Source organism: Simochromis diagramma, unplaced genomic scaffold, assembly GCF_900408965.1.
Source record: "Simochromis diagramma unplaced genomic scaffold, fSimDia1.1 OVJJ01000419.1, whole genome shotgun sequence".
In the NCBI taxonomy this organism is placed as follows: domain Eukaryota; kingdom Metazoa; phylum Chordata; class Actinopteri; order Cichliformes; family Cichlidae; genus Simochromis; species Simochromis diagramma.
Genome location: NW_024387244.1, coordinates 945,479 through 969,440, shown reverse-complemented (window position 1 = coordinate 969,440; position 23,962 = coordinate 945,479). Strand labels below are relative to the sequence as shown.

At 44.4% G+C, this 23,962-nt stretch overlaps 1 protein-coding gene across 8 annotated transcripts in view; it reads left to right on the top strand.

Moving 5' to 3' along the window:
- The window catches only part of LOC120747299 (unconventional myosin-IXb), a 52,757-nt gene that overhangs the window by 11,431 nt on the left and 17,364 nt on the right, over nucleotides 1-23,962 (top strand). For all 8 annotated transcript variants that reach the window (XM_040053069.1, XM_040053068.1, XM_040053070.1 and 5 more), the window contains exons 2-6: nucleotides 7,221-7,441; nucleotides 7,580-7,799; nucleotides 8,137-8,646; nucleotides 21,430-21,524; nucleotides 23,202-23,264. In XM_040053069.1, coding sequence (XP_039909003.1) covers nucleotides 7,284-7,441; nucleotides 7,580-7,799; nucleotides 8,137-8,646; nucleotides 21,430-21,524; nucleotides 23,202-23,264 — 1,046 coding nt within the window. In that variant the 5' untranslated portion in view covers nucleotides 7,221-7,283. The remainder of the gene's footprint in view (nucleotides 1-7,220; nucleotides 7,442-7,579; nucleotides 7,800-8,136; nucleotides 8,647-21,429; nucleotides 21,525-23,201; nucleotides 23,265-23,962) is intronic.

Genomic DNA, 23,962 nt, shown 5'->3' with positions numbered 1-23,962 from the left:
AACCTGAAAGGAGGAAAAACTCCCACCAGCAAACTATACAAACCTAAAGTACACAGTCACGGTTTTGTGGAGGGGGTGTAAACGTGTGCAGAGCTGAATGCAACGTTTTTACAAAACTGCAGAAAACGTTTCATCGTGCTTTGATTGTTTGAACCTCTCCGACCTTTCATGAGTTTGGTTCCACTCTGAAACGTAGACGTATGAATCTGCCAAAGTCTCGTTCCTCTGAACCTCGTTACACTGTCACTTGGTGAGTCACATCCGAAAGCGTCTGCTTTTGACACTCACGATGAGCAGTGTAATCTTCGCTCATTGCAACAATCGCTCAGTACGTTTTATAAAGCCAGTAGGTGTAGTGTGAGCAGCTCGTGGGTCTGCACACGGTGCGTTCGAGCGCAGCACTGAGCTGTAGGTCTCGTATGTTCTGGTCATCATACATATAAGATGTATGGAGTGCAAATCTGTTACAGCGCCACTGAAGCGTGGCGTCACTACATCTGTATAAGAAGATGCTAAATCTCATGGTATTGTGTGCATTTAAAAAAACAAAAATCCCAGATATGTAAAGCAAATATCTTCTCAACAAACAAGAATAGCAATAGTAAAGTGCTATGTGTGATAGACCAGCATAAAAAAGATAACGGAGACGATGTAATATAAATATAATGTAAACAACCTGGTTGTTCCAGCTCTGAAAAAGAATCCTAAGGCTCGGCTTCAGTTCAGTCTCCTCTAACGGTCATGTCCGTGGAGCGTCATGTCTGAAGTGGGAGCGGCTTGCAGCTATGACTCATGGGAAGCATCAGGCGTCTTCTCATGGCGCTGCAGAGGAATGTTGGGAGTCCACACACACACGCTGCTGACATCATAGCCTGCGTCCTTGTGAGTCCCATAGTATTTGAAGTTCATGAGCCTTCTGCCTCATCATATGTGTCATTAAACCATTCACTTCCTGTCAGCTCGTGTGTTGTTACTAATTGGCTGAGATGTGTGTGTCCCGTGAGGGTGTGTGTTGGTGTTTGGAGCTCCATTAGGGGTCAGGTTTACCGTCTGTAGCGCAAAGAGCACAATGTCTACAAGTTTCCAAGTAGGATTATAAAGGCTACACTAACTTTCCATATAAAGGCAAAATATTTATTTTCTCTCTTCACTAATCGGCGTCGTTCCTCGTCTTCTCTGGGTGGACCTTTCTTTGAATGTGGCTGAAGTGGATGGAGGCAGGAGAGGGACTAAGACCTGGATGGCTTACTTCACTTTTCCAGCAAAAATTCTTGTTTTACTGCCAAGTCTTGCTTCTGTTATGATGAAGTGCTTGTTTTATTAAGCTATTTGGTCTCTGTGCAGTCTGTCACAGGGGTAATCGACTTCTTCTGCACTCTTTCCTGGATCGTGTTTATCATCGTTCTTTTAAAATCGTCTGAAACATGACGTATTAGAAGAACCGAAATATTTAGTATAAACAGCGTAGCTCAATGAAATGTTAACCACACAACTGACTTGAATAGCTGTGCAAGCTGTGCATGAACATGTAATGAGTGGGCGAGGAAAATAAATGTATCAACATTAGAAAGCCTCTTGGCCTGAGATACTGTAATATCTGCAGGAGGTGGTTTATTAAATAGATGTTCCCCTGGATGTCCGAACCTTTGCACCTGCTACAATTAATTATGAATTTCTATTTGTTATTTTCCCATGAAATGAAAGAGTAATTGGGCTCCTTCAGTTTTTAATATGATACTGATACCTTGGCTGTGAGTATCTGCAGATACCAGGATTAAATGAATGACTTAACCACTGCTTTCATAATCTTTGTTTAAAATTAAAAGATAAATGCATTGAAAATTAGAAAATGTAGAGTTGTTTCATTGGTCTAGTCATAAGGCGGTCGTGTACTGCTGTCATTTACAGACATGATAGCTTCTGCTTTTGGATGTGACAAGAGATGGCTGAGGTGAAATCATTTTAATCGTCTTGACAACCGAGGCTTCGATTCCACTTATGTTACCATAAGTGGAATCGAAGCTTCCTGAAAAGCGTGTGAAGGAGCAATTGAGCAAGAGAGAAGTGTTTTTGAGTACAAAGCTGCTGCAAACAACCAAAGAGCTCTTTGTGTAGCAGCCTGAAATGTCTGCTTTGCTGTTGGCTTCCTCCGCTGCTACTGTAGCTCCTGCTAACACCTGACGTAGTAACCACAGGGCCCACGTTAGCCTGCCTAGCCTTCTGAGTCAGGAGGGCTGCATCCCTATTATCAACATTTGATGCGAGCCTCCACTTAAATGTCTGCCGGCTTCTTTTCACTAAAAAAATGGGTCACTTCTCCTGGGTTTCTCATGCTTTTGCATGCAAACAAATCAGCTCAGTCACATTTTGCTCGTGCAGCTGAGTCAATTTACTCCAAGCCCATTTTCAAATTCAAATTTTATTTGTCACATACACAGTCATACACAGTACAGTATGCAGTGAAATGCTTACACTTAAAGTTGAAAATAAAATAACTGTACAACAAAATACACAATATAGAAATATATAAGAATATATGAAGAAATATAGAACAATAACAGCAGCTGTACGAGTATTAAATGGAAATGAAGAAATATAATGTCCAGGGTTGTGCAGTCCACATGTGTAAGTGTCTTGTGCAGTGCAAATATGCTTAAAGTGATTTATTTAAGTGACTTAAGTGATAAAAGGATTCAATCAGATGACCATGCAGTGTAGTTGTGCAGCAGCCACTAGTGTAAACAAAGTCCAGAAAGTCCAGTGTGTGTAAGAACTGTATGTGTGGGTCAGTACTGTGTGGTGGTGTGATTGAGAGACCGTATCGCCTGCGGGAAGAAGCTCCTCCTCAGTCTCTCTGTGTTGGTCTTCAGGGAGCGGAATCGCTTTCCTGACCTCAGCAGAGAGAACAGTCCGTTGTTGGGATGGCTGAGGTCCTTCACCATCTTCCTGGCCTTGGTCCAGCACCGCCTGCTGTAGATCGAGTGCAGGTCAGGGAGCTCGGAGCGGATGGTGCGCTCAGCTGACCGCACAACCCTCTGTAGAGCTCGTCTGTCCTGCATGGTGCTGTTTCCCGAACCAGGTTGAGATGTTTCCCGTCAGGATGCTCTCTATGGTGCACGAGTAAAAGTTCCTGAGCACCTTGGAGGGCAGTCTGAAGTCTGTCAAGCGTCTGAGGCGGTAGAGACGCTGTCGGGCCTTTTTCATGTTGATGTGACAGGACCATGACAGGTCCTGCGTGATGTGAACTCCGAGGTATTTGAAGCTGTATTTGGTATTTGGCTGGACAATGCAGAGGTGGGGGTGAGCGGTGTCTGATTTTAATTAGCAGCAGAGCTTGTTATTACTGTGTTCTGCTGCCCACAGTAAGCAGGTAAAAAGCCCCTCTCTATCAGCCCCTCGTAAGCAGCTGAAGTGCCAGGCTAAGCCTACGCAAAGCAGACGCCCCACAGTCTTATCTGAGGAATGCGCGGCATCGTCACCGAGGATCTCCTCTGCAGGGAGGAAGCTTTATTATCTCAAAGCCTCTTTCTCCTTTGATTGTCCCCTGAGACCACTCGTAGACGTTTAATTTTTCCTGCCTGTGTCTGCAGATTTTTTTTTCTTCTCTTTTTTCTGTCACTACCTTTTTATTTTAAGATATATTTGATTTTCCTTCTGTGCACTGCTGCACAAATTGAGCTGCAAATCTTCGTGCCTTGCATACGGATACTGTAGCCGTGTGCTTTCTCTGTTAAAGCTAGCGTAGAGAGAGCCGCTCAGGAGTTATTGAAAGATTCAAACCAGACGGCGCTCATGATGGAGGATAATGATTGTGCTGTCCTTTGTGGTCTCTAAAGTTTTGCATGCCTTGGCATTTTACAGGCTTGCATGTTTTTGGGACTGTGGTCAGCAAGCCTGGCAGAGCCACAAGCTCATGAGTCTGAAGTTGCTCTCCTTTTCCTCTAATTCTCAACTGTGGCCTCGATAATTACAGACTTGGCTTCATGAAGATGTCTTTGTTGTTGCATTTTTGTATTTCTCCATTTTATATTATGTAGTTTCTTTTGTACGCGTTATAGAGTTAATCCCTGCTGTATGTTTTTTTTTTCCAGTTAAACTTAAAGTGAACAGATGATGCTCATTTATCACAGAGGCAAAAGAAAACTGCAGGAAACACAAACGACCAATGAAGGCTCCAGATTAACTGGTTAGAACACATCAGTTGCTGGGCAGCCTCGTGTGGTTTGCTTTGCTTTCTTAGTTAATCCAAAACATGAATTTCTTCATGAGATGCTAATTGTTGTGTAATTATTCTTTCTTCAGCAGACACTCCTGCAATTAACGACTCAGGGAAAAGCCAGAACATTGGCTTTGCTACCGTTGCACAACTGGATTTTTGTGCACATGAAATGCGATGTCATCTTATCTGAGCTAGCCAACTATCTGCAGACTGACTCTGTATTCACGATTTTTGTCATTCACCAAAGAGTTTAATTGAAAACAAACTTTATGATGGGGAAATTAATCATTCATAATTGAGAAACCTCATGTGTCAGTGCCTCCTTTCTGTAGCGGTGCTTAATTTGGGCGTTTCTGTGAGTAAAACTTTCCCTTTTTTTGCGTCTGCTTCAATGACAGAAATGATAAACTATCCGTCTTGGTACTTAAGGACTCGAGCCAGGATCGGTTTACCAAAGCCGGCTGTTCACCCTGCAGCGATTTAAGCCAGGTTCACGTTTCCCCAAGAGGGGGCTCGCAGCGAGCGCAGCGTGCATTACTGATGCACAGCCACGCTACGTGATCCATCACCAGCAAACTTTACCCAGCTGCTTCTCCTGTGATTCACACTCAGCTGACCTGTAGATCACTGTTCTGCATTACGTTTGTGATAGACGGCATTAACTTGGATTATATTCTTTGGCTGTGACCCAGCTGGATGTTACAGTGAATCAGTGCTCAGCACTACTTCAGTTCTGCTCCAGGTGACTTCTAATGAATCTGCAATAACAGCCAGACTTTGAGTCAGTGATGTAAAGCTGTCATCGTGCCAGCCTGAGATACTCGTACATCTCCAGAGTTGTTTTAGTCTAAAGTAAACAGATTCAAAGAAGTGACACTTTACAATGATTCGGATGCAGTTAGGCTCTGCATGAGTCTGTAACGATGCTGTTGGGGCGTGGGCGCTGTTGACTTTAACAGGGGAACCGCCAATAGAAAACCCGGGTGGCAGCACGTGTGGTCCACCAACTGGAGAAGTGCTTAACTTGGGGGTGGGGTTAAAACACAAAGACTGGTTAAAAACTATTCACTTCAAGATACAGCTAAACACACACAAACAGATTTAAAGCCATACAAAGTTTATTTAAAAGACATCAAGGAACCAATAAAAACTCTGACTGAAAACCTCGTTCATGCCCTCAAACTTTAAAGAAACTTTATTTCTGAGAGAATTCAGATCACCATCTTTTTTTTTTTATGATGGTCACGGCGATGTTTGTCTCCAGCAGCAGGAGTAATAATGTTGTTTTTCTCCTGTTCCTGTTTGCAGTCACGCCTCCCTTCATATAGTCTCACACATGGACACTATGTCACTTAAATAGTATTTCTTTGCTTTACGGGCGATAAAGCCCATGATGGAGACAGTTTCCATTAAAAGACTTAAACTGCCAGAGCACTAAAATCATCATCATCACTTCATGGTGCAACAAGAAGTTGCAGAAAGTTCCTCTCAGGGTCTGCTGTGTGGGCAAAGCTGTTGTTTTTAAATAGATTTTAGATTGAAACATGTTAATGCAGGTAATAACCTACCTCCCGTACTTACAGCCTAAATACACATATCTTCTGCTGTGATAGAAATAGGCAGGTTTCACTGGTTAATACACTGGTAACCTGAAATGAGAGCGTGGTTTCTTCTTTTCTTTTTAAATAAACCTTTGGAACGATGAGATGATGCTGTTGAACTGCAATATTACATCTAAACGGTTTAGCCGATGCTTTCAAAGAGCCGGTGCCTGACTGTGTTGCAGTTTAACTGCAGTAAATGTTACTGCACTTGTGCCAATCATGTGATTCGTCATGAAGACGTTTGTCCCTTACAGCATGAGGGCGAGTCTGGGAGCTTCCCCGTGGTGATGAAGTCAGTCAAGTCCATAGTAAGGAGTGAACAGCTCTCGGTGATCTGCTGGAAGTTGTGCAAAGACTGTTTTGTGTTGGCAACATGTCAGCAGTGAAAATCAAGTCATTGGCAGATTAGAGATGAGTCGTTGTGGTTCAGAGTTGCTTAACTTAATTAGACCTGAACCAAGTGGTGCAGCATACATTACTGTAGTTGTTTTTTAAGACTGAATCATGTGCAGTCATTAGCCCAGTTGTGGCTTGCCCTAAGTGCTCTCAGCATTTGTGTCTTTGTTGCTATCACTAAGCGGAAGGGTTGAATTCCTGTGCAGCATCTGCAGCTGCAACTTATGGTTTCCCTAGCAAGGCCGTGTGACGTAAGTGATGTGACAATAATATGCATCTGATGCTTGACAAACGCGTCGTTTTCTCTCTCGTTGAAATGGATGTCTGACCTACTTAGATGACTGAGCTGTTTTTAAAGACTGCAAACATGGAAGGGCTTTTTTTTTTTTCAGTCAAATATATTTAAATCAACATATATTGACCTACCAAACTCTTACATTTACTTGTATAGAGCTGTCTGCTAGGTTAATCAGCAGGATACTTGGAGTGAAATTCTGTGGGTGAAATTCCACAGATGAAATCTGATACTGAAAAGAAACTATTTCACTTTGTGCTTGATTCATTGTTTAGACCTGTGAAACGCTAAAACGATTTATATTGGAAGGCATTCAAAAAGTCATTTTCATAAATAAGCTCTGGACAATGTGAGAAGAGTTTTTATTTTAACATGTCACGTGTGGGAGGAGGTGGCCTGTTTCACATACTTGGTGACTATACGGGAAATACTTTGACTCCCTGTGTGAAGGTGTGCAGGAGGCAAACTGAAGATATTTGCCTGCCACACTCAGATTGAGGCAAATGGATGCGTGCAGTTGTGACCATATGATTGAGTTGGACACATGCACCATCACCTGTTAATGTCTGCAAAGGTAGTGTCACTCCTTTCATCCTTGCACTGGAACATGCCTCAGCTGCACAAGTGTAGTCTTATTCTGTGGGAAACTCAGCACTGTCTTCTTTAGGCTTGACACCAATGTTTATCTGTAATCTGTCTTCTTCAGGTGCTGCGTAGTGAGAGAGAAGCGGTGTGTGCGGCATGCTGAGGCCACACCCCCTGGCTCAGAATGAGTGTCAGAGATGGCGCTGCCAACATGGCAACGACTGCAGGTGGGGGAGGCGGGGGAGGCGGGCAAGCTAACCCTGTCGATCAGGATGGCCGCTCATACACGCTCCAGATCTATCCGAGGTTGGCTGCTTACCCATCCACCTGCTGCAACCTCAAGTGAGTATCTCACCTGGAAAATAAACATCAGCATCAACGGTTTAGTTAGTTTGTCGTTGCTTCATTTATTTTTATGCGCACAAACTTATTGCACAACTTATTTATAATTGTTTTTTTAATCTGCCCTGCTTCTATCAGAGTGCAGAAGGATGCAACGGCTGCTTCGGTGATCTCGGACGCCACTACGGCACTGGGGCTGGACCCCAGACGCCTGTACGTGCTGGCAGAGGTGAAGGAATGTGGTGGGGAAGAGTGGGTGCTGGAGGCCGGAGACCTGCCGGTACAGAGGTTCCTGCTGTGGCCTCGAAAAGCACAGGAGCAACACCCTCAGAGTCTTGGCTTTTACTTCTTACTACAGGTAGAGTTGACAGCACACGACACGTTACAGTCAGCTCAGTCAACGTGCTTCTACTCTCTGTTTCTCCTTTAGTGAGAAAAAACAGCAAGTTGTTAAACCCTACATACTAGTTTGCAGACTATTTATGGAAAATGTAACAGAAAAGGCGAGAAAATCATTTTTCCAGCACATGTAACAGCAGCATGTGTGAGACGAGTGCTGTTTGGCCCTGGCCTTGATGATTTTGGCCGGTTTTAAGGAATGCAAACAGCCCGGAATATTTTTAACAGTCTCAAGAACTCAGTGTGTCAGTTTGACGGCTAATACGTGCTGTTTTTGTCTTTATAATTTGATCCAGGAGAGGAATCGTGATGGCTCAATCCGTTATGTCCACCTCCCGATGTTGTCCAAGGAACAGGAGGCACAGCGGCTCGCTGCCAGGGGCTTCCTTCCCCCTCCCCAGGATGATTTTGCAGACCTCTGCAACCTCCCCGTCCTCAATGAGGACAGCATATTAAACAACTTGCGCACACGGTTTCACAAGAAAAAGATCTATACCTATGCAGGGAGCATCCTCATCGCCATCAACCCCTTTAAGTTCCTGCCCATCTACAACCCTAAGTACGTCAAGATGTACGAGAACCACCAGCTGGGCAAACTGGAGCCTCATATTTTTGCTATCGCAGATGTGGCCTACTATGCTATGCTCAGGAAGAAGGTCAACCAATGCATTGTCATCTCTGGGGAGAGTGGCTCAGGCAAGACCCAAAGTACCAACTTCCTGATCCACTGTCTGACTGCTCTCAGCCAGAAGGGCTACGCCAGCGGGGTGGAGAGGACCATCCTGGGTGCTGGACCAGTTCTGGAGGTAAGATGATATGTGTGATGGCTGGGTCTGTCTCTACTCCAGTGGACAATTTAATTGAACTGTAGCTCAGCTAATTTGAATTAGCCTAGCCCTGCCATGCCTTAAACCTTAGCTGATCCAGCTGCAGGGACTAAAGAAAGTATATTAAAAATGTTTACATAGACCCACGGGTGCAGAAAAAAGGTTGCCACATCATTAGGCATATGCTTCTTTGTCATTTTTTTAATCTATATTGGACCATAATTTACAAAATGAGCATCAGTCTGTATTGAAGAAGACCTGAAATTAGTAATCGAGACTATAAACTCGTTAGGAAAGTGTTTACCGAAGTAATAGGTCACATAAGTTTTCCCATAGACTTCTACACGATCTCACTTCCACTTCCTTAGAACCACTGCAGGTTTAAGGTGCCTCCACATGGGCGTCGCTCCTCAGAGTGCCATACTTATTTACTGCACTGGTTTCAGTCAGTTGCTCTCTTGATTAGGTCACATCGAGTGGTGAGAGCACTTCCTCAGAAGTGACTCATGATTTTGCTTAGACGTACAAAAGCACAGACACGAGATGAAAAAAAACTGCAGCGAGCTACATTTGGAGATATTTCACAGGTTTATATGTCTGTAGTTATGAATGGCGAAAACATCTGAGCTCATGTCGAACTGAGGAAATCTATTTTCAGGCTGCTGCGTGGGCTAACATGACAGAGCCTGTTTTTGTACAGTGTAAATGTCTGTGGCATAAAGAAAGAAGCAGGTAAAGAAAGAAGAAATGAAAAAAAGGGAAGTTGCTTTATTAACACCATCATGTTGCTTCATTGCCTTTGAAAATGCTGTGGGAAGCCAGGCAAGATAAAAGGCTTTGTATTGGTTTCCTATCTGCTTTTGAGCGCACAGATGATTTCGATTACATTTGCAGTGCTGGTTTACGTAGCTGAAGGTAAAACGCAGCTTTTCTCTGACTTCTGTCTTTGACAGGAGAAATATGTGCCCGTTTAATTTGGAGCTAAACTTTGACCAAACGGACTTCTGTCAAAGTTTCGGTCAGGTGACCGTACGTGTTCCTGCTTTCTGCTGTGAGAAACTGGATACTTGTACTGACTCGCTCTACAACCGCTGACAGCTGAGACTGAACAAAAACGATAAACGAAGTGAAACGTAACACTTGGCGTAAGTCGCTGGTGGGTAATTACGAATGATTAAAAAAAAGAATTTTCCATAGTATAAAAACAGCACAGAGGCGTGGCCGGGTCTTTGAACAGCGCGTCTCAGGACAGGAAAGGGCGGTGCTAATCAGATGAACTGCACGACATGCATGCACATATTCAAATGTCCACTTTTGAGCTCATTACACGAAGTCTTCTGTCCGTCAGGCTGCTATCACAGTTTAAAAAACATAAATCGTGCAAATATGTAGGTAAACGCTAACAGCTGCCTACTTTTACATTGTTTTAACAAAGCGCTGCAGCATAACGTGCAGCTGTTGCCTCTGCTCGAGCTGAAACTCGGAGCTACGTGGCAAAGAACAGAGTCGACTTGGTTTTGTTTATTTTTCATCGGCGTAATGAGAAACGGGGTCTCCTCCACTTTCACATATGGAAGAATTTACCTCTGGTCAGACCTCGAGCAGCATTATTATTGTCAAGTCATTTTCAGCATTCACATCACTGCGTCTCTTTGTACTCTCTTATAAGCAGTGAGTGTTGTCTTACATTGTATTTTGTAGATTAAGTCAGCTTTGAATATTTTCCACAGTGTGTTAGCCCTGCAGCATCGACTGAATTCACCATGATGCTGTGTGCAGATGACAGATAAAAAGCTTCTGTCTGCGGCTGCAATGAGATTTCAGGCTGGAAAGCCCTGCTGCACATTCACCTAAATGCCAAGTAGACAAAAAGCAGAAATCCCACTACTTGTTTTTAGTTTGATAGCCTTCGTCAGAGTGGGGAAGCGATTACTCTCGGTCCTGATTTGGAAGTAAATCTCTACATATTTTTCAGTTTTAATGTTGCAGAAGTGGGGCTAAAAATAAACCTCTAGTCAGAACAGCCGCATGTGGAATGTGGTTTATTCAGAGCACAAAATGGTGCAGAGAAGCGAACCCCCCACCCCGATCTCTGAAAGTAAATCTGTAGAGCACGCACTGCTTGGAAACAGAACTAAGTAAAAAAAGAAGTTTAACAAGAACTGGCCACAAGCTGTTGGCTGAATGGCAAGAACAGAGGGTTTGCCATAACTTGCAGTATCTCAGTGTGTTCATCTATCATCTGTCCCATCTCTGACGCCACCCCTGACTCAGTATTCGAGCTCTTCCTCACAGAACTGCTGCTGCTTTATTCAGATGCATTTGAATGAGCGCAGCCTGGGTCCCTTGATGTGTGTCACTCTGTCAGAGTCTTTGGTTCTGGATGGCAGGTTGAGGGAAGAAGGGGAGGAGGCAGCAGAGGCTTTTCCCCTTCAATCAGCAGAGTTCTGGTCCCTCTGGCAAACACGGTGCCTCTCTGCCGTTTACTCCCAGAATGCAATGCGTGTGTGCTATGTCAGTCCAGAGCTGTGGTTGCAGGGCCAGACAGGGAGACGAGTTTGGCCTTTACTGGCCTGGTCAGCGGAGGAAATGGCGATCGGGTTGGGTTGCATCTGGGACCCGTCACGCAATCGCCCGGGATATTGACCAGCTGTGCATTTCCTCTTGGCATCATTACAGCAGCTAAAGATGGGTTTTACTTAGAGACGTGGAAACTTTAGTGTTTTTAAGGTTTTCTCCTTAGCGTTAGCCTGCTGAAAGACTCTTCATGTGAAAACGGCTGAGACGGCTGACATGAAGCAAATGTTCTTTACTCAGAAATCAAACGTTCCCTGTATACCAATACCACACAAATGTAATGGGAACCCTTTGGATTTCTGCAGTATTTACTTATTAAATATGGGCCAAATGCCATGCATCCATTTTTCTCCTGCTTATCAAATTCAGGGCAGGTGGCAGGATATGAGGCTAATAGAGGAAGGTGGCCAGTTTCAGATCACCTGTTACCTTAATGTGCGCGTCTATAGGTTGCAGGCGTACCAGGCACACGGCGAACATGCAGTCCAGGCTGAATTGTTGAGTTGATCTCTGTGCTAACGACTTCTCTAAAAGCTTCTTGTAGTTGTTTGTTCCAATTAAGGACATGAGGTTGAATGTGTGAGGTGTGCTGGCGCAACAACTTAGGAAGGGTCTTAGAAAAAGTGTTACAACGATAGCTGAAACTTTTCTGTAGAAAATGCAGTTAATTTGTAAGAAGGTGTTCTTTAAACATGAAAAACCTCATGAATAAAAATATCTGCAGCTTGCTGAAATACTTGTTGGTCTGGCCAGTATGGGGGAAAAAAACACTGGTGTTAGGAGACCACAAAGGAAACCACCGTGGCACAAACGGCCACCTGGCTGTCCCGCATCACAATTCTCTTTGGACAGATGAGACAAAAGTCGAACTTGTGGCAAAAATGTACAAAGATGTTTGGAGGATCTCACCCAGCTGTGAAGCACGGCGGAGGCAGCATCGTGGTTTGGCTACTCGGGCTCTCCTTCTACAGACTTGATGTCTCGCCGTCTTTCAAGGAATAAGTATTAAAAATTGCATCCAAACTAGAGCTGGGCGATATAAGATTTTTTCATATTGCGATATGTTTTTTTCATTTCAGGCGATAACGATATCTATCACGATATAAGCCAAATAACTATATTTGTAAGATTTAAATGTGCCGTTGCTCACAAGTAAAATGTGAAATAATCAGCAGCTTGTTTTGATTTAAATATTTATTTCCCATAATAAGTTCAACAGGGTAGATGTACTTAAGAAACATGAGACTTTTTCAGATAAATAAAGGCAAATATTGCAAACTACACAAAAGGCAGCCGCTAAAGCGTTTAAGTTTCAAAATAGAACAAACGAAACAGACTAAACTGTCAGTTCCACTTAGAAACAAAATATTAATTCTAAAAATAAATCTTAGTTTGTTTTACAGAAGAACAGACAAAACTGACTAACTTTTGTCAATATCAAATAAACTGAGAACTAAAAGGAAATTCTCAATCTCTCCTTGTTGTATAGCTGAGCTTTTCAAACCGTTGTAACAGTTACTTTAGTCTGACAAAAGCCGAATGACGAATCAGCGCTTCCAGTCAGAGACTGAGCTGCACCGCTTTATTGTATTTCCAGACTTGCTTTCGGCACATTTACAGTGGCTGCTCTGTTTTTTGTCAGACTTGAAATAGCCGAAATACCTTCACACTACGGGACTTCTGTGGCTCTTCCGTTCAACAATCTCTCCGGCGTTGGAACAGTCATCTGTTTTCTCTTCAGTAACCTTCGGTCACGCTCTTGGTTGATTTTTCTCTAGTCGGCGCACTCATTTCCACCATTACCCGGACGCCACGGCGGCTGGCTGCTTCCCAAACAAATACACATGTGCGGCTTGGCACTTGTGCTGTACGTAACAAGTCACGTGACGTGACACTACGGCTGTGATTGGTTCGGCTCTGCGCTACTTAATTTGGATTGGCTGTTCTTCTTTTTAAGAGGACAAGAGAGATGAGGCCTATCGCAATAGTTAACTTTTTCTATCGAGAAAAATTTATTTCGCAATACATATCGTTATCGTTCTATCGCCCAGCTCTAATCCAAACATTTACAGATTGTCAGAGCAGCAGTCCAAACCCAGAAGCTTAGGAGTGTTTGGGTGAGTCACCAACATAATGACACAAAGCATAGAAGTAAATCAATAAGGTGATTTTTGACAAAGAAGGGATTTTAGGAAACGGCCAAGTCAGAGCCTTTGCCTTAACCCCGTGACCCACAGACGACCGTTCATCCAAGAATTCTTAATAACTAAACTGTCATAGCGTAATAGTTCCTCCTCTTTATTGTTTTACAAGAAGAATCTGGCCTCAGTAATCTGGTCACTCACCCTTTCAGCCTGAGTGATTATTCATCATCTCTTTTACTTTAGTCAGGTTGTGTTTGAGCTGGATGAACCAAAACCTAAGTAATGAGTGTAGAAGTTCTGGTCGTTTTAAGGTTCGTAGCGCTCACGGCTCTGTCGACGTCGTTACAGGGTTCTATACTATTTTTAGTGTTTTTGCCCAAATGGAGGAATTTTTACAAAAGGATTTAATTTGGTTCCTTTTTTGGAGGCTGGTCAGGTTACAGCAGTGGAAAGTGTGTGACTGTGTATCCGAACACGTGTGTGTCATCGAGCTATAGGGGAGGCCTAAAGGTCCGGCCCACATTTTGACGAGGTGAGATCATCATGTGTGGTGCTGGCTGCGTGCTGTTGCTGGCAGAATGAATGGCCACAACCTGAAACCATCTGCAAAGCTCCTGTCCTACTTAGCGCCCCCCTTTTTCTATATGCTGCTCTGTTCTTTAATTTTTCAGCCTCTGTCCTGAAAATAATGGAACAAATAAAAGCTTCAAGCTGCAGAAAAGCAATAAAGCTGTGCTTCCACTCGTGAACCGGTTCGACTGGTTGAGCCTCTCTTACGTGGTTCTTTTGGCTTCTTTGTTTTCTTTTGCCAGACTTTAAAGCCATCTTTTTCTTTTTTTGGCAGTAGGGCCTGGCTCTGTTTAAGCAAGCTGGCTTTCATATAGGAGAACTGTGCGTTTGAAAGCTGTGGTTAAGAATGATCTTATAGTCCCGAGAGGGTGAAATATGCAGCTTTAAACTTTAGAACAGACAAAATATTTTGATTATATTCTGGTGCAGATTCATGCATGCTGGAAAGAGAATTAAAGTCTCTCAGTTATTTTAAAAAAAAGTGATAATACAAACAGTTTCCAGTCCATTGCAACACTTTGCTGAATACTTTTCATTTCAACAACACAAGCATATTAGCAGTTAAGCAGCTTGCTCAGGATAAAAGCATGATTGAGTCAATCGTGGTCCGGCAGACGGATGCAGAGAAAGCCAGGCAACGCTGTGCAAACAGTTTGTTTTCTCATGCAGATGAAAGCTCCTGATATGAGAGACTCCATTATTCCTTAGTTATGTCATAAATGTTGTTTCTCTAATAGTCAGTCCACTAGTGAGTGCAAGATCCTAATGTTTAATGCTAAAATAGAATTTTTGCCATGTGTGAATTTATAGAAAAATAGTAAAGCACATTGTTATTTTTAGATACCAAATCAGTTATTTACTTGCATTCCTAAACAGAAAAATGTGTTTTTACAACAGGTGGTCTAATGAATATGTTCAGCACTGTAAGTAGCAACAGGATGTGTGCTGGCTGTAATACACAATGGATAATGAAACCAGCAGAACTTCAGTTCTTCTAATTGAAGCTGCCTCTGAAAGTGAGTGAATTCCTACAGACGCACAAGGCTGCACCGCTCTGTCATCACACTAATAATCATACAGTTATTATCGTGGAATATGTGCTGGCTTAGCTTGTATTGGACCGTACGGTGTGGACAACAACTGGCAGTTATGGCAAATAGCTGTCTTTTTGTGGCCTCGGTGTCTTTTGATGCAATTATGTGATGAGTAATGTGGGTCGTTGTGCGATTAATCGCACAATCAGCCCGTCTAAGAAGGGCACAGATCGGCGTTCGAGTGGAATTCTAGTTTTTTTTATTTATTTTTAGTGAAAGTACCAGCTGAACGTTTCACCTGTCGCTCTCTCTTCTAAATGTGGTCGTTTTAAAATGTGACACATATTCAAAGAAATTAGTTGAGAAATGTTGAACAGTTTAAATAAAGGCGTGAATATAGGTGGCCTGTTGGTTATGTAATATAAAGCTCTGTGCTGGAAGCTTAACATCTTACTTAAGCACATGTGCCTTTTTCAGATCCTAAGCCTCCTCCTGCCACGCTCACGCTTTCAGACAGGAAGTTCCTGTTATCCCGAAGCACCAAACAGGAAGTCGCTACGACATGGGAAGTAGCAGCGGTAGCTCTGTCTACTGTTAGCTCAGAGTCTTGAGGGGTGTGGGCAGGCCAGAGTATTGTATTGTAGTTCAGGAAGTGCAGAGGAGGCTATTGCATCTGCTGATCCATTGTTTATCTCTTGCTTATGAGTAGTTATTCAGGCTGGGTGGCATTGTGTGTGAGTCTGGGGAAAGCTGGCATTACTGTGATTAAGTCGCAGTGCCAGCCCATGAGTCAGCCGTCCTATAAACACACACGTATGTAGAGGCCTCCTGTAATCATACCGTTCAGCATCTTGCTGAAAAGCAGAACATGCTTCGCCCTGCAGTCCGCACACAGCTGACATGTACTGCTACATGTCAGCTGTGCCACTTCAGGGTCTATTCGTGTGTTGTGACCACACCACAGGCTGGGGTTTGATGTGGTCCCCATCTAGACATGGGTGGAGTGGCTTAAAATGACTCCAATCTGGTAAAACACCAAACCACGAGAGGAGCAAAGCTGGTGCATGAAAACTTTAACATACCTCTTGAACCTTTTCACTTCATGTCCTGCTTAATGTCACCTTTCAGTCCGATGAATCAGCCTTGCCGACTCACATCTATTGTTTTAGATGGACCCAAAAAGGCTCTGAGGTGGGAGCAGCACTCTGGCTTTAGAGCAGATCTTTGCGTCTGCCTTCCAGGACTGTAGCTCTGTGATGGTGGGGCTGTCGTGGATTTCAATATAACCTTCTGCAAAGGGCTGATAGGTTTCTGTGCTCATCAGTCATTGTACCCTTCAGAGGTTTGAGAACCTTAATTAGGTTCTCCAGTATCCTTGACATAGTTTCTGTGCATGAGACTCTCCTGCTGTTCTACATAGCGCTCCAGCCTGTCACGTGCTTGTGAACAGGCCATTCCAGCTTCTCCTGCTCAGTTTTCAGGGCACGGCTGGCTGCTGTGCTTCAGTGGACAAACAGGAGCCTGTTTTACTGAGACACACAATCTGACGCCCCAGTTCAGCTGCTGCATTGATTGCATTTGTTGTGTTGTTGTTTCGTCTGTAATAACAGGGATGTGCTTTCGCCCTTCATTTCCATTCCGTCACCGTTTGTCGGCGCGTCAGCGAGACGCTAACGTGTGTGGCCGAGCCTGCAGAGTGACACGGTCCATCTCTGCTCCGATGTAAACAGAAAACTTTCAGTGGTTCTGCAGGTTAGGGTCAGAGGTTACTCTAGTAAGAGCTCCACGTGGTGTGGTAAAAATTCCTCATTGTGTCTGAAGCGTCATCTGGAGGGGATATTGTTACTTCATTGATACCCTGAATGCTTTGCAGCAGCTTTAGGCTGCATCCTCAGCTGTGAAACCTCCCACACTCCTGCTTTTATTGTAGCTTTTAGCCCTGACTGTTTAAAAGCTGCAGGGAGTAGACGTTGTTCTTTCCTACCCGGCTGTCTTCCTTGCGCTGCCAGTAAACACACCGTGGCGATGTCTCCGTAGGTGCCGTGCCGCCGATAGCATGAGCCCCACGTGTTGCACAGTGGTAGCGCGCTCAGTTTATCCGCCGTCATCTTTGGAGAGCACAAAATGCTCCCGCGCAGCAGACTGAAACGATGTTCCCGCTGATGCATCCTTTAACTCTGCGCCTCCTTCGTCATCACCGCTTGTTGCCGTTTCCACGACCGACTCGGCGGCTGCGCTCGTCACTTAACCCTAGTTCAGACTAAACACACTTCACAAAGATCAGAATTGCTGACATTCTTGCACTAAATGAGAATCTGAGAAAAAGTCGTGTGTGCCCGTTTCCTCCTTCATGGATTGTGCAGAATGACTCCTCGTGACCCCGCCGGTTGGTTCCTCTCGTGGTAGCGGTTCCTGCTTGCAGATTCAGTATGCCTGTGCTTCTACGGAGGTGCCAGTATTTTTAGATCCTGTTCCTAAAATATAGACAGTTGTGCAGTTTATTGTGAAACTTAAGTTGGGCGCAGATGGTTTAGAGTTAAAAATGACTTTTTACACCAGAGCAAAACTCCATCATTTAGCTTTTAAGTTGGTTTCTGTCAGTTTCTGATTTGCTTTCCAGGCTTTGCTAATAATAGGGAGAATTTGTTACAATCAGCCTTTGCATACTGAAGCAATTACTTTTTCCCCTCGACCACGACTACCACCACCGCTTTATTACCACCATGCATCCAGGAATTGATTTAGTGCTGTGTAGCTGCCAGGTGATAATTCCCCTACTTTTTAAAAGCATAAGTTGCCATTTCTGTGTGCGATTGTTGTAATAATCAATAAATCTAATTAGAAAACTCCCACAAATTACTTCTACAACTTTTCTCTGTCCAAACCGGCATCATTGTGTTTGTTTTGTCTAGAAAGATTACAGGAGATGGAAGTATTTGTTTCTGACGTCGACGGCGTTGTGATGCTTGAAAGAATCCGTTCGTTGTCGGCGGTTCAGGCGAGCTCGAAGGGTTTAAGCGTAGTCAGTGGGATATATTGGCAGCCTGAAGCCAAGCTTAGAGCAAGAACTGTGCAGAGATGTGGTTGGATTCAATCGCTGCCAACATCATGTGATCTCTCCAAAGCATTTCTCACATTCATGTCAACAACAAAGCGATTATTTTGTCTCTAAGCACCGATCGGCCTCGCCTCAGCGTTATGCCAGCGATGATATAGATCCCTGCTGCTTGGTTTTCCAATGTAACCAGTAATAGATGAGTGTGTCTAAGGCTTCAAAAACATGACAGATATAGTTTTTAGTTTAAACTTTCTGCTGCCAAACGAGTAAACATGTCCACCTAGCAGTTTGAGTCATTTCTGCATGAGTGACTGCCGTTGTCCGCTGTGAATGTGGGAACTGGCAGTTGCTGTAGCGAGGTGTCGGTGTCAGGGCCTTGGCAGCGCCTGTGGAAACTTTAACTGAAGCTCTTTTGAACTGCAAAACCTGAAAGGATGCAGCGATGCTCCGGGACACATCTTCACTGATTACAAAGTTGTCTTAACGTTCGGCTTTGGCGTCAGTGTGCACGCTAAAACTATGCAGAAAATGGGGAAATACAACAACTTTCAGGGCAGCAAAGTCACAAAACATCCAATCTTGTGCAAAATCAAACTTTCCCTCCACGCTGGGTTTTCTTTTGTTTTGGTTTCCTCATGTTTATGCAGGCTTTCACTACATCTCAAGTTTAAGCTGTGTTTAAATTATATCATGTCACACTCGCTTGTTGAGACAAACTGCTCATAAACTGCACAGTGAAAGACACTCCCCCAGGGGTGGGTGGGTGTGTGTGTGTGTGTGTGTGTGTGTGTGTGTGTGGGTGGGACGAGCTTGTCTAAATAGGGATGTGAGTCTTCAGACTGGTAGGTCTGGCTCTGATAAAGTGGGAATGTACGGGGAGTTGGATGCCAGTGAAACCGGCTCTCTGCGGGTCGAAATCAGTGAGAAATGTGCGCTGTGTGATGACTCGGTCTCCGCGTATGTTTCCCCATAGATCGCTTTCAGGTTTCTCACATCTCCACGATACTTTCAGATTTGCTGTTTTTATTAGCTGCACAGTATCACTGAAAAACCTGTGATGGCGCCGAAGTCTCACCGCTCGGTCAGTTCATCAGTGCTAACGGAAACTTCCCAGCTGACGTCACAAATTCATATGAAAACATAATTCCAGGTGAGAAATCTTCTGGGAATTGCATAAAATGTTTTTCATTTCTGAGGGACTGTTTTAAAATTCCATTCTCTATGGAGCTGATTAACCTTTAAAGGTACCTGTCTGGCTCTGCTGAAGCTAACATAGGATAAGTCCCAAAGATATTTGACGTCCAGTCACTGACAGCAGATTTCGCGACCTGTCGAAACCACATCATGTTTTTAAACGGTTCATATCAGGTGAATCGTTTCACCAATATTAAAGCTTGAATGTGAGAAAGGACAAAAACACATTACAACCACTCTGAATGCTTATCTAAATGTCTGTCTGCTTTGTCTATTCACATCTGGAGTTCATACTTTGGATGTTGTCTGTTGTCATTTAAAATAAATGACTAAACACACAGAAGTGGGCTGAAAGCTCTCTGTATGCAGCGCGTGCACTCGCTGTAGATTGCCAAGGTCCCTTTCACCTAGTTGTGCCTTTTTTCCGCCTCGTTCTTTTTCTGCTTCTTTTATGAACTTGTTGAGGGCAAACCATATTGCGTAAGAGTTCCTATTAGGCCTCGTCTTTCCATAGACAACGTGCAGCGAAACGGCTGCTGTATTTCCCCATACCTGCTGCGCTTCAAACCAGTCAGACGATCTGATGAAGGGCATGTTTGAATACGAATGATGCTGCGACATGTTTAGAATTCCCTCAGTGCAGCAGCCTGGGTCCTGCACAGATTTCCCAGGGTTTGGTGCTGGACACCGAACACATTTACTGACCTTCATATAGGGAATAGAAGAAATGGAAAGAAAACCACTTAAGCAAACAGAATAAAAACAATTGCATGGTTGATCTGAACAAGCAGACAGCTTGGATAAATTGTATGTGCAGAAAAAAGGGGAAAAACCTTCGTGAGTGGGTGAGTGGAGGCCCCGTCTGAGCAAGTTCAGAGCTGCAGACTGTTCTGGTCTCTCTCTCTCTCACTCACTCACTCACTCACTCACACACACACACACACACACACACACACACACACACACACACACACACACACACACACACACACACACGAGCATCTTTCATCATCCATCAACAAGTAACAACTCTTCCCTCACTTCCTTCAAGGCAATATTAAAATCACATTTTGAGTTCTTTTTTTGCACTAAAACATAAAAATTGATCAAAGTTGTTCTTGCTTAAAGAACAAAAAAGAGCAGATGAGCGCGCACGGACAGAGCTGAAGCACAAGGGGTGTAAATGTGCAGGAGAAAAGAAAATGGGTCAACGGTTCATCCTAAGGAATCTCAGTCGTGTGTGCACATGTGTGCGTGCACGTGTGTGTGCACATGTGTGCGTGTGCGTGCACGTGTGCGTGCGTGTGCACGTGCGTGCGTGCGCGTGTGTGTGCACATGTGTGCGCGTGCGTGTGTGCGCGCGTGCGTGTGTGTGTGCACGTGTGCGCGCACTTGCAGTCTTTTTTCCCAATCTTCCCCGACACCAGTGTATCAAATTCACCCTGCGACCGCCTTACAAAACAGAATGTACTTCCTATTTAACATGCATTGAGTCAACTTCCCCTGTGGTGGCCTTGTTTTGTGTTTGTGTGTGACCATGTGAACATCTCATCATGAAGAGGGGGAAAACGTGCTATTCTCGTAACGTATCCGTGCAATAAACAAGGCGCCTCAGAGAGGCTGGGTAAGCCTGGGGTCGTTGCGCCTCTGGCTGGGTTGCAATTGGCCCGAGACCTGGAGAGAAACGTTGGTGTGACACGGCCGTACAGAGGGTCTGCCCCAGCCTCATTTATCATTACTGACCTAAGCTTTCTCACACACATTGACCCCGAGGAGGTGCAAAGAGCGATTCAATGAGAGTAAGAAAAGGGCAAATTCAGATGAGTTGCAGATGCTTACCCCACTCACTCCCACCCGCTTCTACGGTTTCAGCTTCAAAACAAGGTTTAACCCAAGACTGTGCAGCCTCTTTGTAGTTACTGAGGGTTGTTGTTGTGACTTCAGCAAAGGTCCTGATTCCACTGATGGCTTGAAGGTTAACAGTTTAAAGAAAAGCTGCAGAGGTTTAAATGACTTTGGTAGTGCTGTGTGTTCTGATGTCTTCTCCTGTACACAAGTCCGACTGCAGTTTTAACCACTTAAATTCATTTTTTCTCATTATTTGACCAGAACATTGGGCTAAATCGTTGATTGGTTAGATCGATGCGCTCTGTGTAGTTGACTTTAATCCTCTTCTCTCTTCCAGGCCTTTGGGAACGCCAAGACAGCCCACAACAACAACTCCAGCCGCTTTGGCAAATTCATCCAGGTTAATTATCTGGAGAGCGGCGTGGTCAGAGGGTAAGTAACACCGTGTGTGTGTGTGTGTGTGTGTGTGTGTGTGTTGGAGCCTTTTGAAAAATACTGGAGCAATCAAATGAGTGTTTTGCTTTTCTTCTCTACAGCGCTGCGTCTTCCTCTTTACTTTTCTACCGCGTCACATGGGCCTTCCTATGTTCACTGTGTGTATATGGGCTGAAACTTGCAACCACTAGCATGTCCTTCCTTTTTCTCAGCAGCCAGACTCTGGTTAGGAGCTGCATCAAAGTCTGGTCAGCCGTGTCACTTCCTCATTTCCTCATCAAGGCAGAGGAACAGATGCTCAGCGTCTTTAAAAAAAGGCAACATGCCGAGCTTTAACTGCAGCGAACATTTAGTACAGTGTTCAGACTAATGACTGACACGGTGATTTATTCTCTGGTCCTAAAAATAGGCGGTGAATAAACACGTTGATGCCTGTGCTGACAGATGTTCAGCTCCACACTAGGTGGGTATCCCCAGCCTGATAGCACCAGCTCTCGTTGCTCAGCCTCAGCTCTGTAATTCAATCCGAGGAGTCGATTTTAGCAGGCTGAGGCTTTTCTGTGATTCCCACCAAAGATCTTGCAGGACATATCATATCTACTCAAAGCACACCGCCCAGCATATTTCACCACCATTATTCTTTCTAGTGTAGACTCTTCTAGGCGGTTAAGGACTCAGGAGGCCACCACAGCTCTGCTCTGTAGACTTGACAAAGGCTGTGTGTCTCTCCGTCTCCAGTGGAGTGGATCAGCAAAGAGGAAGCTGCTGCTCGCCTCGGCTCTCTGAGCTGACCGACAGTCTGCATGTTTTTATGCTCTCCGTCTCTCAACCTTCTTCAGCTCACGTTCAGCAAACATCAGCTGTTCTCAGATCAGCTAATGAGTAGGGATTGTTATTGATGCACCATCTGTTGTATTGCTTGGACACCCCTGCATGCCTGTGCACATTCACAGACGTTTGCAGGAGCCTCTAACAGGTTCAAGAGCAACTTACCTCAGTATCTGTGGGCAGCGTGATCAGGATTCCCGTCAGACGATCTTGTTTGTTACAATAATAATGATAAACAGCATTTTGTGGGTGTTTTTGTGGTCATGATGGGCACAACTGATTACACCCGACGTCACAGAGCACGTAAGCTAGCGTTTGAACTTTACGTTGTCTGTCTCTAGTCGAAGCTGCAAGCCGGTTTCTCACAGCACAGCTCTATTCTTAGTGTCAGGACTGGCGTCAGTGCTGTTTTTGCTTGGCTACTGAAAAACCAACTTTGCTAAATCAGATTTTATAAGTCAAACTTTATGGCCTTGGCCTGGTGCAGCAGGTAAATAAAGCTGCGTATCTGTCGACTGCAGTGAAAACACAGCCTGCTTTTTCACTGCCCTCCGTCTCCTATTCAGTCAAATACATGAATCCTAAGCTGTCTGCGGCCGGCGTGTTGCTGTGTGATGACACACGTCCAACCATATCTGAGAGCTTTGTTCCTTCTTTGATTGTTCTGACCATCTGCCCTCACTTCCCCTGCTCCTCCCCTCAGTCTTTATTAGCAGCCCACTTTCACAAGTGACCTGGGAGACACAGACACAGCCGAGTGACCTTTTTTTAGATCAGATGATTCATCCTCCTCCTTCTGCTTTTTCTCATCCTCCCCCCCTCACTGTGTTTTTCTCCATCTTGCAGGGCAGTGGTGGAGAAGTACCTCCTGGAGAAGTCTCGTCTGGTCTCTAGGGAGAAGAATGAGAGGTGAGGAATGACGGGGTCTTGACCCTCATCAGGTCGTCTTATATACCCAGGACCTGCAGTTGTGTTTATTTGCAGATAATAAACACTAAAAAGCAAGTTTTGACCAACAGTTAAGAAGATTCGTTGCTGCACATTGAAACCAACTCGTCGCCTTGACGCTGCCTCTCGTGTTACTCACTGCACTGTTTCCTACCAACTAGACTGCTAGTCTGTCGCTGCTTGTGTGACTAATATGCAAACAGTTATTTCACTTTGGTAACTGAGAAACGCAGTCAGAGCGACGTAATCCTGCTTCATCATTCTGTTTTCTCTGTGGGATCTATCTGAGTCAAAGGAAGAGGCCGACTGTCACAGATAAACTGACGTTAACATCAGTGGTTCCTGCTGAATGCTGATGATGATCTTTAAAAGAAACAAGATTAAAAGAGTAAAATCTAAAAAGTGGGACTGACACTAGTTTATCCTTTGTGTATATGTGTGTCTGCCACATGGAGGTGTGCGTATCTGTCCTTAAAAACACTTTAAACTCAGAATATTGAGCTCTGGAGCTCAGCTGATGCTTCTTGTGTGTAGAAAAGCCTCCAGTAGCTGTTTTTAGGTGGGAGACGAGCTTCCTGTCGAGGTTTTCACAGCTTGTTTTGGAAAATCTGTTCACCTACTGCTGCCGATTACGTCACGTTACCCCCCGCCCACTGCCG